Source organism: Protomyctophum parallelum, assembly GCF_964188405.1.
Source record: "Protomyctophum parallelum genome assembly, chromosome: 22".
Taxonomy (NCBI): Eukaryota; Metazoa; Chordata; class Actinopteri; order Myctophiformes; family Myctophidae; genus Protomyctophum; species Protomyctophum parallelum.
Genome location: NC_139714.1, coordinates 20,493,970 through 20,511,759, shown reverse-complemented (window position 1 = coordinate 20,511,759; position 17,790 = coordinate 20,493,970). Strand labels below are relative to the sequence as shown.

Sequence of the window (17,790 nt, the reverse complement as noted above, 5' to 3'; positions counted from 1 at the left end):
TTAGAATAAATAAATTACCCGCACTGTCTTCAAATGCAGTGAACCAACGTTTAATAGGGAAACCGCAACATTTCGGCATAGAATAAATTAATTAAAATACATTCCATAGTCAACAAACTAGTGTAGCTTACCAAGACTTGTGAAACGTCTGTAGAGACTTGAATTAAGTGATGAATCGTTTTGTACAACTAGTCTTTGTTGCACATACTTAAAGGTGATGCTTAATAACTTTGTAAATCTGACTGAATAATAGGCCTCAAGTCCATACATTAAATCCTGTGTCCTTTCTGCCATTATGTAACGAAGGAAAGGACATCTAGGTCTACAGTATATGGAAGTAGATAACGTTGCACAATTCCCAAGGTTGGAGATTTGCACTCACATTGACATTTTGAACCTGTTTAACGTACAGCGTTAATTTTGACAGCTAATTCTGATTTAGTCGTAACCAAGTCTTTTGAATAACACACCATTTAGTTTTAGTCCTATTTAAGTCATCTGCAATTGTTTGAACAGAAAATAGGTGGGATGCCAATTTCAGCCAAGGAGGAGAGAGCACCCATTTTGTCTGCTCATTTATCCCAATCTATGTCAAATTCTTCTTCTTCAATGTCTATTAACACAGAATTAATAGTATTTTATTTACTGGTCATTGCGGTGAGAGGCAAGCATGCAGCGGCAGCCAATACACGACAATTGGTCGGTCGGGAAAAATAAATAAATAGACCAGTCATTCCCCAATAGTGCAGGGAGAATAATTGCAATGCGATAATGGAAGCATTCATTCTCAAGAGTTTCCACAATGTTTTTTTAAAATAGCCGATCTACATGCTCTTGTGGATTGGAAGTATAAAATAGGCTCAAAGTGGTTACATTGATTGTGATGCTATATGAGCATTTGATATTTTGCTGGGGACCCTCTGGACCACTGTCTGAGAACCACTGTGGGTAACAACTAATGTAGAGCTGTTCATAGCCTCGGTTTAAAAATAAGACATTTTTAAAAAGCCTTTACGAACGCCTCAGAAAAAGTGGCATAGGAGCGCTAACCAATAAAGTGCAGCGGGGCGTCACTCCAAATGTGGTGATGTCAGTGTTCTCTGCTGTGTTCTACAGGGGAGGGGATGGGGAAGGGAAGGCGGGCACATAGGTTGGTGAACCAATAGGGAGCCGGCATCTGTTTTCAGCGCTAGTTTGTTCCGCCCCTCTATGACCAGAAAAGCATATAGGGCTGTTCATGGTTCATTCAACAGTATACTTACTGTTGTTGATTGCACAAAATCTAATCTTTAGATCTCTTGCTCCTTGTGATGCCAAATTGAAATTACCGTAACACTGCATCTTATAGATATGCTTAATTGCCTCGTACTTGTGTGCCTGCAGTGAAAACGTTGTTCCAATTTAGAGAGATTGCTTTGTTCTTTTATTGTATTCTAACGCTTATTATTACTTCTTATCTTAATTTAACCAAAAGGTGAATCTGTCAGCCAGGTTTAATTATCCCATTTGTATGTCTCTAAATGTCTGTATGTCTTTAAATGTTTTGATGAATTGAACAATGTGGACCCTGTTGTAAACAAGTGTAATGCTTAATTGGGTCGTCCACTCACAGTTGACAGTCTTTGTATTGAGTTTGTGCTTAAAATGTACTGTAAATTCTACAAACTGTTAATAAATATTTCAATCAATCAATCAAACCACAGAGGTGAACTGTGAAAAGAGGTAATGGACCTGTGCTCGAGGATTGATCTGTATCGTATACAAGGAACATGCAGGGGCCCTAGAAGAAAAAGGGTTCAAAATCATCACATGGAAGATACTTGCAGAGTATATTACATGTTGGAATAAAGGCTTTTTATGTATATATTTTTCGTTCCTGCTCTATACAAGAGTGCTCGGTTTATAACGCCAATGTGATTGAATAATCTGAGTCCAAACTAGACAAAGCCAAAATAATAAGTTTACAGTTTGAATTTAGACCCTATGATTTGGCCCTATAATGATATCTTATAAATAATTAATGTAGGCTTTTAAGTTGTTAAGGCCTAATTCATGTTCCGTCGTGCAACGGTGTCACTCCCCGCTCGAGAACAGTCGACCTACAAATTAACGCATCGCATTGTGAGCTTGTACATCGGCTATTCTCAGCGTATATAAATCATTGTGAGCTAAGCTTGTACATCGTCTATTCTCAGCATATATAAATCAGGCTTCAGAACGCAGAGAAGACCGGGCCCTCCCCTAGAATCACACCACCAGTGTGATTAGTTAAATGTTTGTATTGTAGCCTAAACGCCATTGACAATGAAGGGGAAATTTACTTCATAATGTGTCTCACGTCATATTGTCGCTTCATTGTTAATGGCGTTTAATGTTTGCGTTGGCACCGTTTGTTTTACATCACCATTACATCACCATATCAACATGAGTTAACTTTAATATATTAGCGCCCCTCACTTCACACGGGTGTGATTATTCTTCCTTAATACTGAGTGCAATCATCCAATTCACTAAAGCAGTGGTTCCCAAACCTTTTTGGCCATGCACCCCCTGCTACCTCCCGCCATAGCTGACACCCCCCCCCCCCACATGGAAATATACAGTAAATTGCATAAGCTATATAGACTACAGAGACATATTTCCTATTTATCCACATATATGCACATATAGAACCACCAGCCTTTTCATGTTGCACACCCCCTAGGCCTAGAAGGTGGCCCAGTTTGGGAAGTACTGCACTAAAGCAACTCAAAGCAAGGGTGAATACCAACCTTATGGCATTTTGGCTTTATTTATTTAATTTTTGCGGCGCTACCCACACATTTAGCCGTGTTGCTCATTCCACGAATGCTTGGTCGTTTAAGTTTTTTGTGCAACTGAATGGCTGGAAAATGGAAATGAAGAGTTTACATAGTACACATAATACATGCATAAACTTTCCTTAATGATTATATCTGGTTTCAGTATTCATTTATGATATATGTTCTCTATTATAAGGTTATTTTTGCAGTCAGTTTGTATTGGGGGTGGGGAGGGGGTGCGGGGCGGGGGTCGCAAGACATGGTCAAAGCATTTACGGGGGTCCCCAGCCAAAAAGGTTGAGAACCCCTGGTTTAAGTTGTACCTTGTTGTAAAGGTGACTAATCAACAATAAAAAAAAACAATATAAAATACAATACCAATTGGTATTATTAAAATGGAGAAATAATAAACCGATGCAAAGTTTCAGAACTTTTTGTGAGGACTAGAGTTCAGATGATGTGGTATTCTCACGCAGTGTTTTCAGTCATGTGGTGGTGCGATTATGAGCCGGATAAGTTAACTCACGGGCTTAACTTGTCAGTCCTCGCTATTCAAGTGTTCTGATTTATACTTGATTACGGGACACTGGAGCACAACCAAGCATAGATCAGGCCTAAGCATTTGGGCATGCTCCAGTGGTCAAGTCTGAGAATGGTAGCTCCCAGCTGGATAATGACCATATTATTATATTATTATTATAGGGAGCAACATCAGTGTTGATTTTAACAGCAAATGATTGATTTAGTTTAGTCATAGTCTTTTGAATAAATTTCCATTTTAGTCTAGGGAACCATTTGTGGCCCATACGTAGATCTCTCGTTTCATTGCATTAGGCTGCATGATGCACAAGTACACCCCCTGGACATGACACTATAGTGCTGCAGACTTACCTACAATCAAGCAGGGAGGCATTGGGTTCTTTATTCTTTATAGTCCGTTATCAGTCAAATTGTATCCCAAACTACTACTATTCTCTGAAAAGAGTGAATTTAATATGAAAAGAATCAACCAGAAACATTTGGTGAAAATATACTGTAACTATAGGTACTTATTTAATTTTTTGCCATAAACCTTGGCTCACAAACTGGTGTAAACACTAACATAAAAAACACAATGTCAACAGATGTCCTCAGACAAACAAACAATTATGAGTAGCGTGAAGTGCCATCTGCAGAAATGTATTAGTCTTCCCCCCTCCACCACTTCAGAACCTACACAGGCTAGCCTTTTCTCTTGCAACAAATTGCTACAGTATTTTTCTTTCGTGCTTCTATGCACGAGTACACAAATATCCCCTTCCTTGAAAGTGTTACAAAGAGACTTTGTTTCAGCATCAACATTAATTTTCAACTCAATTTAAACATGGCAATGCCGCCCCATTAACCCACTGACTCCATTTAATTGGGCCAATGATGAATAGCCCTCGAGTTATTCTCAGCATTCTACTGTCCCCGTTTCAGTGGCACCATCATTACCTCCAATTCTTCTTCAGAATATGTACAGCAGTGGTTCTCAAAGTTTCTATGCCAAGGACCACCAAATGAACTGGTTCAGTCCACCAGACGTGCCCACACGTCATAAGCAATCCAATCGACGGGTTGCAATGACGCGTGTACACGTCCTAGCGCATCTTCAATGATATCAAACGAGAGAAGAATATTCAGATTTTTTTTCTTTTTCGAGTTGGACGCCAAGGCCACCATACGCTTTGCTCTTCGTTAATGCACGGTCCGGTCACTTCCCTGTTTACCACTGCAGAAAGAATGCCTCGTCTCTCCTAATCTAGGGCGCTCTGCGTGGTTTTGATCTGATCTGATATACTAAGCTTTTCATTTCCGACTTCTCACCTGCCTCTCGTTAAAAAATATGAACGCAAGGGATCATCAGTGACTTTTATCGGATTCTTAGGCCCAACACACACCGTCTGTGAACTCAAAAACAGCCGCCTCCGTTATTTTCAATGAAGCTATCCCACACCGGCGCGCGCGCATGTTCACGCCTCGCCTGACGCTCGGCTGTTCTATTTTCCAGGCGTTGCCGCACGGCCTCCATTCAGGTATCCGTGGGCGTGGCTGGCAGGTCTGTACAATAGACTGTAAAGGTCTGTGACGTGCGGCAATATTGTGCAGCGTCGCTGCGCACCCGCTTCACAGACGGTGTGTGTTGGGCTTTAGCGAGGTAAGCAAGCAAATAAATCTCAGTTTTTTTTCCGGAACAGAAGGGGGCTTTACAGAGTAATGTAATGTCTTCCCGGCACCCCAGAGCTTCTATTTTGAAGGAATCCCGGCACCGATTGTGTTTATATGTATACCTGGCTGTGGACAAACGTCCAAGAATTTTGTGGCAGGGAACGCCATAATTTACCCAATTCTTTTTAATATTTTTTGAAAATAGCAGGTTTACAAGCTCCCCATGGGGCCTGGATGCGAGATGCGAGTTGCGACCTGTGGTGAGCTTGTAGATCTGCTATTTTTAAATAGGTTTAAAGTGGTTCAACTGATTTTGATGCTACTGTATATTATTAACACATTTTAGCTTAGGACCCCCTGGAATCTCCTCAAGGACCCCTGGGGGTCCCCGGACCCCACTGAGAACCAGTGATGTACAGTATGGCTGAGGCAAAGAGGATACAATACACATTAACAGCATTTTCCATTTCCTGAAAAATAAGTTTTGGACATACAAGGTTTCCACCCGACGTTCCACGATTACAAATTAATTGGCAGATGTTTGACTCGACAGGAATGTATTCATGTGATTATAGTCACCTGTGGATCAACTTCCGCCTGCCACTGACCCGAGTCCACAGGTCCCGCGCGGTGCGGGCGATGGTCCCGCCGCGGGGCAGGCGAAGGCTCCGGAGCGGCTCCCGAATGCACGCCAGCACCCCGGGCTCCGAGCCTTGCCCCAGGTGCTCATGGGAAATGTAGTTTATCCTCCTCAGCTGTCTGCTGTAGTAGCTCCTCAGGTCGGAGAGCTCCTCCACCGCCGTCTCGGAGATGACGGAGACCTGGGACGGAGCGCTGACCAACGCGGGCAGCCTCTGCTGGTCGGCGCAGGGAACTGCGACAACCGAGGGTGGGGAAGGAACGTCTGCGGCCGCCACGTAAGCGCGGGGTTTCCGTCGCTGTCTCTGAGGGGTGGTGGGTTTTCTTTTGGAGTTGGCTTTGACTTTGCTGCCATCTACATTCACTGTGACGTTAACCTCAATGTCCATGTGTTCCACATCACTGTGGCTTCTGCTTTCCTCATCTGTCCGTCTCTCTGTGCACTTCGCTAATTGACAAATTGGGTTAGAGTCCTTTTTCTTGGCCAAGTTCCTCTGTTCCTTCATTAGTTTGCGTTTGGATGGTGCCAGGCTGCCACTGCCCACCGTAACAGGGTCAAAGGTCATGCTTACCTCTTTCTCATTGGCCTCGACAGATGTTTCCTCCTGGGACAATTAAAAACCAAAGTCAGTGGTCAACAGCAGGAAAGGTGGTTCATTCAGACATTACTCACACAGCCATTTGCATGCAATGCATATAGAGAAGTGGCTATTTATTAACTTTGTGTACCACTATATAATTTTTGTTAACCCAAAATAGGGATGCCATGGCTACGGTTAAATTATGATAAGAGATAGTTATAGGATCTCTTGGGTTAAAGATAGGGCAAGTGATATTTTTGTTTAATAAACAATTATTATTTTGTTAAAAGGCTAAAGCACTACATTGTGATAGTAATCATTTCTATAGTGTTTGTTCAGTAACAGGAATCACACTATCTCTCCAGATCTTTAATAAAGAGTATCAGCTTTTGTTGAAGTGGTCCAGTTCAAATTAATTTCTATTAAGTTAGTCTCGTCACTTCAAATTCCACTTCTCTCCTGATTGGATAAAATTGGTATACAGACCTGAAAAGGACATTTTGTCTTTACTAAAGAGCTTGAGAGACAGGCCCCTGTTACTGAACACTATTGTATAGCAACGAGTACAATCAGAATATAGATATATTAAACAAAACATATTCCCTTGCCCTACCTTCAACTTGCCAGTACAAATTTGGCCAACATCTCTCTCTAAACCCAGTGAGTCATGTTAGTGCGATGCAGTGTTAGTGGACGCATGCTCTCTAATGAAAGATGCATGTCAGTGACAGGACCCATACACAGAGAGCAAGGCATGATGGGACATGGGACTGTGAGCAACAGTTATGCAAAGAGCAGGTTAGGACCAGTGGCACAAATGACACCATGCATCATTAGAGAATGTATTGTTTTTGTAAAGGAACAAGTATTCTCAATATAGCATATTTTCCAGGGCCGAACAATCAGCCTAAATGGCCTAATCCAAGTTTAACCACAATCTTCGTCAAAAATTGTCGATCTACAAGCTCACAACGCGCGTTGTGAGCTTGTAGATCTGCCATTTCCACCGAATGTTCTCTACTGTGCGTGTGGTTAAACGTCAGTAAGCGAAGCCCCAGACAACACCATGCCAATAGCTGTAGGACAAAACAAGAGAATTTGGCGACTGTACTTTTTCCAATCTTGTCTTCCGAGTAGGGGAGGGAGGGGGGGGCCTAGGGGAGGTCTGTCTTGACCTTCTTGGCAACAGGGGGCGCTCCAGAACTCTCAACTGCTCTCTTTCGCTCTTTGGCCTTTTTCTGGTTACCCGAGGCTTTCACCTGTATGTGATTAACAACAAGGGTTTTGTTTTTGTTTTACCTGGGGCAGCCTGCCTCCTACAGAGCTGAATGGAGTGAAGGAAGCAGCTAGAAAACACCAGCGGGGGGGGGGGGGGAAGTCACACAGCGGCCATTTTGCCCTTATGTCATGCCTTTTGCACCAGCAGATTTCAACTAGCCAATGTCAGTGGAAACAGAATACTAAAACGATGGGTGGTTTGCTAGTGCAAAAGGCATAAGTAAGTTAAGTCAGTGGTTCCCATTAACCGCAAAACTCAACCACTCACGCTCTGAGCTGTGGTGAACTCTTTATGGAGTTACCACTCGTTCTAGGATATAATAAAAGCCTATAATTCTCTAATAACGAAGATTTTAGAAGAAAAAAAAATCTGACGTTTGTTTTTTGAAAAAACCTTTCAATTAATTTTATAAAAGGTTTAGGAAAAGGAGAAAACAAATGCAATATTACCTCGTGACCCAACAAAATGGGTCCGGGACCCAAAAATGGGTGCCAAACCATTAATGGGAACCACTGCTGCAAGACATACTACTCGGGTAAGACTTAAGAACAAAATGGTCGACAGGAGACTGAAGGTGGGGTAAGGATAGTACAACAGTCTGGAGGTCAGAGTAGACAACTAGACTTCCCAAAAGCATCTTTACACTCTGGTTATCTTTCATGGTGACCAACAGTAGGACGAATTCTTAGACGCAATATCTATGCAATAACGTAATAATAAATATAGTAGTTAAACTTAGTTTAACAGAAACAGAAATAAAAGATGACATAGTATTGTGATGCCTTTGGGATACATGTCATCCATGTTGGAAAGAAAGAAAGAAAGAAAGAAAGAAAGAAAGAAAGAAAGAAAGAAAGAAAGAAAGAAAGAAAGAAAGAAAGAAAGAAAGAAAGAAAGAAAGAAAGAAAGAAAGAAAGAAAGAAAGAAAGAAAGAAAGAAAGAAAGAAAGAAAGAAAGAAAGAAAGAAAGAAAGAAAGAAAGAAAAAAAGAAATAAAGAAAGAACACAACAAGAGCTCTTTTTTAACATGTATTAAATCTACGTGAGCTACAGGGATTCATAGTCTAGTAATGTGTTATGGTGCTAATGATTATTATCAGAGTGTGGTGGTAGATTATGATAGCATCTGAAAAGAGAGACACACAATACATCTGTAACAATCTGTAACAGCTTACATGGACTGATGGATCATGACTCATCCTTACAGTGTAAAGGTGTAAAGCTTTATACCCTGTATATATATAATGTGACATAGCTCCGTTTACACAATGCTGTACCCCCTCCAACTGTATATACTTTCCCCATTTTCAACTGTACTGAATGCTATTTTGACACTTTGGCAATCAATGGAAGCATGTTTTCTCGTGCCAATGAAGCTCATTTGAATTGTAAAGGTCACACATCAACATCTTAAAACCTTTCAACTGTTCGGTTGCTGTACTGGAAGTGGTTCTCAAAGTGGGTCCTTGAAGGTTGTCCCACGGTGTCCCCAGTGAGAACCAAATCAATAAATATATGCATTTGGTCCTTACATGAAAATGTTTGAGAACCCATTGCTGTTGACTTACCTTGTTGGAATATGAATATATTTTAGTTTTTTTGGAGGGGCACATTTAGAAAATGCGTGAAGAGTAGACATTTTAAAGTTACATGGAGGGAAGACACATTGGAAAAGAAGAGAAACTGGTTAGAGAAAGGTTCACAACGAGAACAGAATGCGGATAGGTGACAAATCACTTCACATCTCAAATACAACTACACAACTAAGAAGACAATACCAAGAAATACAAAATAAACAAAGTGTTCCATATTGTTGCTGCCGGGTGAAAACGGTAAAATAAATATCCGAAAATGGAAAAAATAACAAATGGATCCAATGTAGTTATTACGACACCGTAGTCTGTGGAAATAGGGCATTAATTTACGAAATAAACAAAAACTTTAAATAAAAGGTTTCTGTCCGGCAGCAATGAAGAATAGTTTAATTAGGAAAGAGTGGAGTAGTGTCACCTCTATACTATGAGGACAGTCCTCATCTGTTGGTGTTGTACACAGGGATGCACGATTAATAAATATCAGGCGATATCGGACTGTTTCCATGGTCATATTGACCAATATCGATGTTGCAATCCCAGCTTCCACCAGTAGAGTTTGCCCTATCCAATACAAAATACATTTATAATGCATTTTTTGAGTACCGGTAATTATTGGCCAATATCAATATGATGACTGATATCATGTAACCCCTAGTTGTATATGTGTGTGTGTGTGTGTGTGTGTGTGTGTGTGTGTGTGACTGACCACGGCAGATTCAGCTCCCGGTTTCCTTTTTGTCATGGACACGGTGTGACTCTGGCTCTTGAGCAGGGGGGCTCTGCGGCCCACCTTCAGGTAGAAGTAGGTGGTGTATGGGGTGAAGCTGAAATCCTCACTGAGACACCGTCAGAAACACAACCGCCATTAAATATGTAGTAGTTCCACTGCATAATGGAAAAGTGCATTTAAATGCTTCACAGCACCACCACCAACTACTGCAGATGTACTTAGACTGTATATTATAAGTGCATTATAAGTGTATTTAAAATGCATTATAATGCAAATAAATGTTTATAATCGCACATCACTTACAACAAAGACACTCCATAAATGTCATGTCTTATTGCCTATATGGATTTCTTCATAAACAGACAGGCAAATCATTGCAAATATTTTTGAATGTGGAAAAATTTACCTAGTCAATTCAAGCAGGCAATTAGCTAGCTGGAGAGTGACCTAGCTTAAAGTTACATTTAGTGTAACAGAGCCTGTCCAGTAGCCGACATTGACAATAGCAGAATGGAACAGACCCTAATTAGCATCACTTGTAACAATATGGTTACTGTGCATAGAGGCCAAAAATAGTGTACTCGCAACATAGATGCTGTACATATAGAAGGTATGCGCGTGACATCATCATACCTGGAAGTTATGCGGGAACACCCACTGAGTGGCAAAAAACTACTTTCTGGCCTTGACAGCCCATTCATCCAAACAGAAAAGTCCTGTCTGATTGCATTAAACAATGTTAAACTCAGCAACATTGCAGCTGTACGAAAAGCTTGAATTATCCTTTCTATCTGCAAGTTTTTGTTTCATAAAAATCCACCATAGAAACGTTATGAGCTACTTTCTGTCAAGAAATGCCCTGCATTTGATTATGTTTCTAAGTGTCAGAGTTTGGAAGTGCTTGCGAAAAAAGGTTCCCCCGTTTGTTATGATCCGATCGCGGGTGGTGCGATAGCAGCACAAGACGCTTCTCCATGAGGAGTTGTAGTCCATTCATTTGCATTGGCCTCAATTTCCCAGAAGCCCTAGCAGCCCACAGCATGTGTTGATTTCCGGATTCGTCATCAAAACGAAACCATCTAGTCTCTAGCTCCGTGGCAAAGACAGAGTTTCTTTTTATTTATTACAATACGGCGGATTAAACACATAAATCTTTGCTTCTGGGTGGTCACTGGAACAACATATTTTTAGATGGGGGGTCAGCAGCCAATTACACGTATGGGGGTCCTTGACATGAAAATGTTTGAGAACGACTGACATAGAAACACAAGTTTTTTCAGAAAACCGTTTAGAAGGCATTTGTAGAATCGTCCTCAGGCCTAAATGGGTTAAGAACTAGTGACATGCACGTGATCGGTGTGTACCTGAAGTAGCCCAGGAGCAGCAGGCGGACGATGACGGCCTGGGCCTCCGGCCGGGACATGGACGTGGTCTGGACGTTCCTCCTCAGCTTGGCGGGGCCTTTCCCCGTCCAGGCGTCCACCACCTTCAGAGGGGTCATCTTCTCGTCCATGGACGCCGCGGCCTCCACGATCTGCACGGCGTCCCGCGCATGCTGTGTGATGTCCACCGTGACGCAGTCTGCGGCGCAGGGACATTTACACGGTCAAAACATCTTCAAAGTCGTCTTATACATCCTGACAGTTTTCTGAAAAAGCCATGTTTCTGTGTCAGTCGTTCTTCGATTTTTCTAAAATATCAGACCTGCAAGCTCGTAGATTTTTCAATAGCTAAAGCATAACATAATGCTAACACCAAAAGGGGTTCCCGCCCAGAATGGGTTAAATATATCAAGATCAAATAGTGAGACACACAGTTTAAAGGGATGGTTCAACCCCAAAAAACGATTACTCGATTACCAATAATTTGATGACCAGCAGTGGTTCCCTATTGAGACACAGAGAGTCTCCTTTCCTACCGATTAACAAAATGTCTGTGGTCCTCAGGAAGAACACTCGCTGGAGGACCACCAGTGAGTTTTCCTACAGTTCTGTCTAATAAAGTATTCAACCAAGAGCTTGTATATTTGCTATTTTTGAATAACCAAAGTATAAAATAATGGTTAAACGCAACAAAATATACAGCATGCCATTTGATGTTGATTGTAACTTTGACGCTTTGACCCAAACAGTGTACCATGCGACTGATCAATAAATTCCCACCAAGTTTAATGAAAATCCAGCGATACATTCTCAAATAATGCGTTTTGAATTATTTGACATTTTCACCCCAAAGGTTAATTAATTCTTTAGGGAAGTCTGATCATTCCCACTTTACTAACAGACAAAGTGTAAAAAATATGCGAGGTGCTGGTATGTCAAAGAATAGAGGATTCCCTGTCTGGAAGCATGAGATCCATAAAAATAAAAATTAGCATTTTCTGAAAAACCTATGTTGCTATATGGACCAGTGGTGGTCAAACTTTTGTTAAGGTCACACACACACACACACACACACACACACACACACACACACACACACACACACACACACACACACACACACACACACACACACACACACACACACACACACACACACACACACACACACACACACACACACACACACACACACACACACACACACACACACACACACACACACAGCTGGTAGAATGTTTGGCAGCAGAGACGGTGATAAGAGGTGGTATCATGCTTCTCCAGAGAAGTCCCAGCACCTTGTGCAGTAAACTATGATTAATGACTTCACATGAAATGTATTTTTGTTTCCTCATGAACTCATTGAAGATACTGAAGGTTTACAAGCCGAGACCAGAACAGGGCCCAGAGATATACTGTGGACGGTACACATCTGGCACTTTGTCACTGCACAGAATCAACTCAGCTCAATTCACACACACACACACACACACACCTTTTCCATGACGGCAGGCATCACACATGTCATTGCAGCCCTCGTCGTCCCACACCTCGTCAAAGTGAACCGCCATGAGGGACCGCCGACACCTTCAAGTCAAGAGACGCAGAGACTCACACACAATTCTGTCTTCACTGTGTGTGTGTGTGTGTGTGTGTGTGTGTGTGTGTGTGTGTGTGTTTGCGCGCGTACAAGAATGGGACAAAATGTCAAAGTAAAACCAAACAAACTTATGGGGACATTTTTCTGGTTCAAAACAGTGGGGTTGCGCACAACCAGTGGGTTGCTGGCGCTGAACAGTTCAAAAGAATAAAAGTCTGCACAGCATTGCTCTGAAAAGTGTTTAGTTTTTAGAGAAATGGTTATACAGTAATTAGTAAAAGATTTAGGTTGGGGTCAGCGTTAAGATTATGCATTTGCGGTCAGGTTAGGGGTCGGGGATAAGAATTTGCCTTCCCCAGCTAACTCAGTCCACTATACATTTTAGATATTATCATCAAAATGGGGAAAAACAAAAAAGGTTTTAACTGAAACATTGCTTTTTACGACCCCACGTGACATGGTCATGGATGGTAGTCTCTCCGTGTGTGTGTGTGTGTGTGTGCGCACTACCTGTCAACATTCTGGCAGTAGTCGACCATCTGGAGCAGTTTCTTCTGCCCTACGTTCTCCATCACCACCATGGTGCTGATTCTGAAGATGTCGGCGAATCCAAAGTACACGATGCAGTCAGCTGGACAATCGTCTCTGCCTGGACCCCCGGGGGAGGGGTTGGCAGGTCAGGGACAGAGAGAGATAATAAGATAAGAGATCAGATATATCCATGGTCGCAATAAAGAAAGGCCTGAAACAATGTAGCTACTGTAGACACATTAATGCTTTGTCGTAGGACACTTGTCCCGTGCCAAAAATAGACGATATACAAGCTCACAGCGCCTTGCGGAAGCAATAGATCCGCTATTTTTCACAGAACATTCGGCAGACATAATTGCCTATTACAGATCCACTAGAAGCAACTCGAAAATACTTCTCAGCAATAATGTGTGCCTAGTGCCTACCTGCCCGTCCACTTTCCTGGTAATAGTTCTCGATGGACTTGCTGATGGTGTGGTGGATGACAAACCGAACGTCCGGCTTGTCGATGCCCATGCCGAACGCCACCGTGGCGACCACCACCTGAAGGACACACAGAGGGAATGACAGGAGCACGTATAGACATGCGTACGCACAGACAGAAATTTCACGCATGAAAACCAGACCAACTAGACTTCAGATAACTAAATTGTGAACAAAACCACATTTTATTCAAAAGACAATGACTAAAACTCAATAAAATGTTGCTGTACTTTGATCTTGCCGGCGGTCCATTTGCGGTGAACTCGTGACTTGTCTTGAGCTTCCATGTTGCCGTGATATGGATAAGCCGAGATGCCCTGGTTCTGAAGGTCTGACGACACCGACTCTGCATCCTTCTGGGAGAACACGTACACAATGCCTGCCACAGTGGGAAAAAGTCCCAAAACGCCAAGAGAATAAAAAAAACGCTTTTAGGAAGCATTTTTATGCGACTGTGTGTGATGAACTACAAAACATGGAATGAAATATGGCCTTGTGTAAATAAAGTATATCGATTTCAAAGATCTGCTTTTTGATTAGAGCCTTTAGTCCACAGTGTTAGCAAGATCTCCCTATGCCAAGGACTATGGATTTGTGGTGTTGTGTAAAATCTACTTTTTTGCCAATGGCATGGGCCAGTCTCTGGTGTATTTTATTACAGTATAAACTGTAGTAAGTATAAACCATGTATAGACATGGTAAACCTGGTCAATAAGTAAATACATAATCCCAGGCGTAGCGTTGAAGAGAACTCGCCAACGCTATTGACCTGAGCTGCTTTAAGACATAGCACTGCCACAGTACCTGACTGATCCTTGTATCGATTCATGATCAGGGACGAGATGTCACCAATGGCCACATCGTTATTGGAATCTTTTTGTCGAACCTGAGAAACAAAGAAATCTGTGTTCAGCATCAGACATGTAAAAAGAACCTGAGTTGGCTGTGTACTTTTTACCCACCGTTTTACCCTCTACACCAGGGGTTCCCAAACGGTGGTGCGTGCACCCCCTTGTGGTGCGCAAACGCTCTCTAGGGGGTGCGTGACATGAAAAGGGTAATGGCGGTTTTATGGTGTTGTTTAGCACAAAGGCCAAAATCCAGTAAACCACTGTTGTAAGGAGATGTATAGAGCAGCTGCGGGACTATACAGCAGCTGCATGTCTTTCAGTGCAGTGACATTCTGTGATTATTTTGCCATAATTATATTAAAAGATATCTATTTTTGGCCAAATACAACGAGACGAGAGCGTTGGGGGGTGCGTCAGCTAGGTCAGGAGGTAATAGGGGGTGCACGGCCAAAAAGGTTTGGGGACCAATGCTCTACACCAAATGTATTTGCCGAACATAGCCGATGTCCAAGCTTTGCCTGAGCTTTTTTTTTTTATAGTTGACAATGTCAAATTAGTTAACAAGTTGTTAATTTAAAAAAACATTTTGCACTAGCAAATCTCCGCTTATCAATCAACTATCAATTAATTTAATCGCCAATTAATAGACCGGTGGTTCTCAATCTGTGGGTCGGGACCCCCAGGGAGGTCCCCACATGATTTTAAGGGGATCCCCAGATGAAAGTAAAGTGTAAGATATATTTAATAGCAATGAAAAAATAAAGAAATTAAAAGACCATTACTGCATCAAAGATAATGAACAAACTATTCTATAAAAAACATTGGCCAAGTTGTCAAATAATAATATAAGCATATATATTACAAGCAAGAGAAAAATCTTTTGAAAATAGCTGATCTACAAGCTCACAGTATAGTACAGTCTCTGGAGGGGGGTCTCCTGCACCCCCCGGAAATATACTTCTAATCAGTGTTTTCTTATTGGAAAAAATGTGCTGAAAATGATGAGCTATGATAAAAAGTTGTCAAAATGTCCCACCTACCTCAAAACCCCCTTTTTGGTATATGGCTCTGGCGAAATTGTGTAAAGGCAAATATGAATTCACTAAAATTACATAAATAGACATGGTAGTCTGAAATTTGTCATGAAGTATCTTGACACATAGGGGTAAGTAGCAGAACAGGATTTGGGGGGTTGCTACCATTATATTCTTAAATATGACCCACATCATCCTCAAAAAGACAAAAGAATATGGTGTCCGCTTGGCTAATAACAACAAAGATGGTTATTTTCCAACACATTATGGTGAGTATCACTGCCTCACTTGTATATAGAAAACTTCCCATATCCCTAAGCTTCAATTTGAGCCCAAGATAACCTTTCTATCTTGTAAATTAGTCTTTCTGTAGCCAAAATTCTGAACTATACCTCAAATCGGTGAAAATTGTATATTTAGTCAGTATCAGCTATACATTTGGAATAAATGAATGAATGACTGAGTTTGAACTGACTCCACATCATGGAATATTTCTTACTTGAATAAGCTATGTTAAAAAGTTTGCAAAGTGTCCCATCTACCATTTTTATGCAAATGAGTGCCTCCATTATCAAAATAATCGGTTTTCACTATATCTCAGGCAATATTGCACTTAAATGAACAAATAAGGTGTCTAGACCTATGTTTTGAGGGTCAAGGATCTCAGTGAAACTATTTTTAAAGTGACCACATGTGCCCGTGGCATGCTGGTGTACAAATCAGTGCTGATTAAATATCTATCTCGTCGGCTTCTTGTCCATGCTCTCCAGACAGTGTCAAGGAGATCAACCAGTGAGGTTGGTAGGACTGCACCGCAGGACACACTGGATTAAAAAACTCAACCACCCCTGTCCTTCATCATAGGGTTTTGGTTTTTCCAAAAAAGCTTCATCAGCTCGCTTGTATAAGGCAACACGGTGGTTATCTTCAGAGCAGAGTAGCATGGAGGAAGACGAGCCAGGTCAACTTTAGATTTAGAAATTAGTTTGTCATCTGCCCCCACCACTCTTTCACTGAAGACTCACAATTCAAATAGCTCTAGCCAAGCCATGTGGCTCATCGGTCAGGAGCCTAACAAGTACACTCCCTGGCATTACTAGTATGTCGCAGGGACCCTTTGGTATTACCCAGCTGGGAATCGAACCCCTGACCATCCAGTCTCAGGGTGGACACTCTAACTACAAGGCCACTGAGCTGTTGATGATATCCAGGGGTGTGTAACTCTAGAGTGTAAAAAATGGAACCAAATGGACCTGTAAGCCTTGCGGAGCCATGAGGCCCATAGGGCAGGAGCCTATCTCCCGTTTCTGTAGTAGGAGGCAGCTTGATGTACAAGTACACCCCCTGGACATGACACTAGTATGTAGCAGGGACTTACCCCAATCCAACCCTTGATGCTGAGTACCAAGCAGGGACAAGCAGGGAGGTACTGGGTTCCATTTTTCAGAGTCTTTGGTATGACCCAGCCGGGGATCGAACCCTGACCTCCCAGGCTCAAGGCAAATGCTCTGACCACAAGGCCACTGAGCTGTTGATATCCAGGGCCCCTTACGGGTGTGCAACTCTGAACTCTGAATGTACAAATGGAACTGTAAGGGTTATGGGGGTCCTTAATGTGCCTTGTGCTACACTATATAGAACAGATCCTTAATTAGTATAGTTGGAGCAATTAATCTGTCTGCTGTATGGACAGAGTTGCGAGTCTTCAGTATGGTAAATGGTGGATTTATAAAGCGCTTTTATCCAAGGCGCTTTACATAGATTGTGCATTACATTCACCCATTCACACACACATTCATACACTGATGGCAGCGGAAACCATGCAAGGCACCAAACTGCACACCAGGAGCCGTTAGGGGTTCAGGGTCTTGCTCAAGGAGGACACTTCGACACTAACTCTGGGGGAGCCCGGGTTTGAACTGGCAACTTTTGGTTACCATCCAGCCACTCTACCCCTGAGCCACCGCCGCCCCAGTGGACGTCACCCGTGCCAAGTTGCTGTGGATAATGGTGGGTTAAAGTTGACCTGGCTCGTCTTCCTCCATGCTACTCTGCTCTGAAGAGAACCATCGTGTTGCCCGATAGCTGATGTAGC

The 17,790-nt window shown here is 42.2% G+C and overlaps 1 protein-coding gene across 5 annotated transcripts in view; it reads right to left on the bottom strand.

Moving 5' to 3' along the window:
• Positions 1 to 6,102: 6,102 nt before the first annotated feature.
• recql (RecQ helicase-like) overlaps positions 6,103 to 17,790 on the bottom strand; it is a 39,630-nt gene continuing 27,942 nt past the window's right edge. For 3 of the 5 annotated variants that reach the window (XM_083757591.1, XM_083757594.1, XM_083757596.1), the window contains 9 exons: positions 14,615 to 14,696; positions 14,041 to 14,189; positions 13,753 to 13,870; positions 13,307 to 13,445; positions 12,692 to 12,783; positions 11,179 to 11,395; positions 9,791 to 9,920; positions 7,323 to 7,470; positions 6,103 to 6,235 (listed from right to left, as the gene is read on the bottom strand). In XM_083757591.1, coding sequence (XP_083613717.1) covers positions 7,366 to 7,470; positions 9,791 to 9,920; positions 11,179 to 11,395; positions 12,692 to 12,783; positions 13,307 to 13,445; positions 13,753 to 13,870; positions 14,041 to 14,189; positions 14,615 to 14,696 — 1,032 coding nt within the window. In that variant the 3' untranslated portion in view covers positions 6,103 to 6,235; positions 7,323 to 7,365. Of the gene's footprint in view, positions 6,236 to 7,322; positions 7,471 to 8,885; positions 9,646 to 9,790; positions 9,921 to 11,178; positions 11,396 to 12,691; positions 12,784 to 13,306; positions 13,446 to 13,752; positions 13,871 to 14,040; positions 14,190 to 14,614; positions 14,697 to 17,790 lie in introns of those variants that run through there. The other 2 variants (XM_083757595.1, XM_083757592.1) reach the window with 2 other exon arrangements.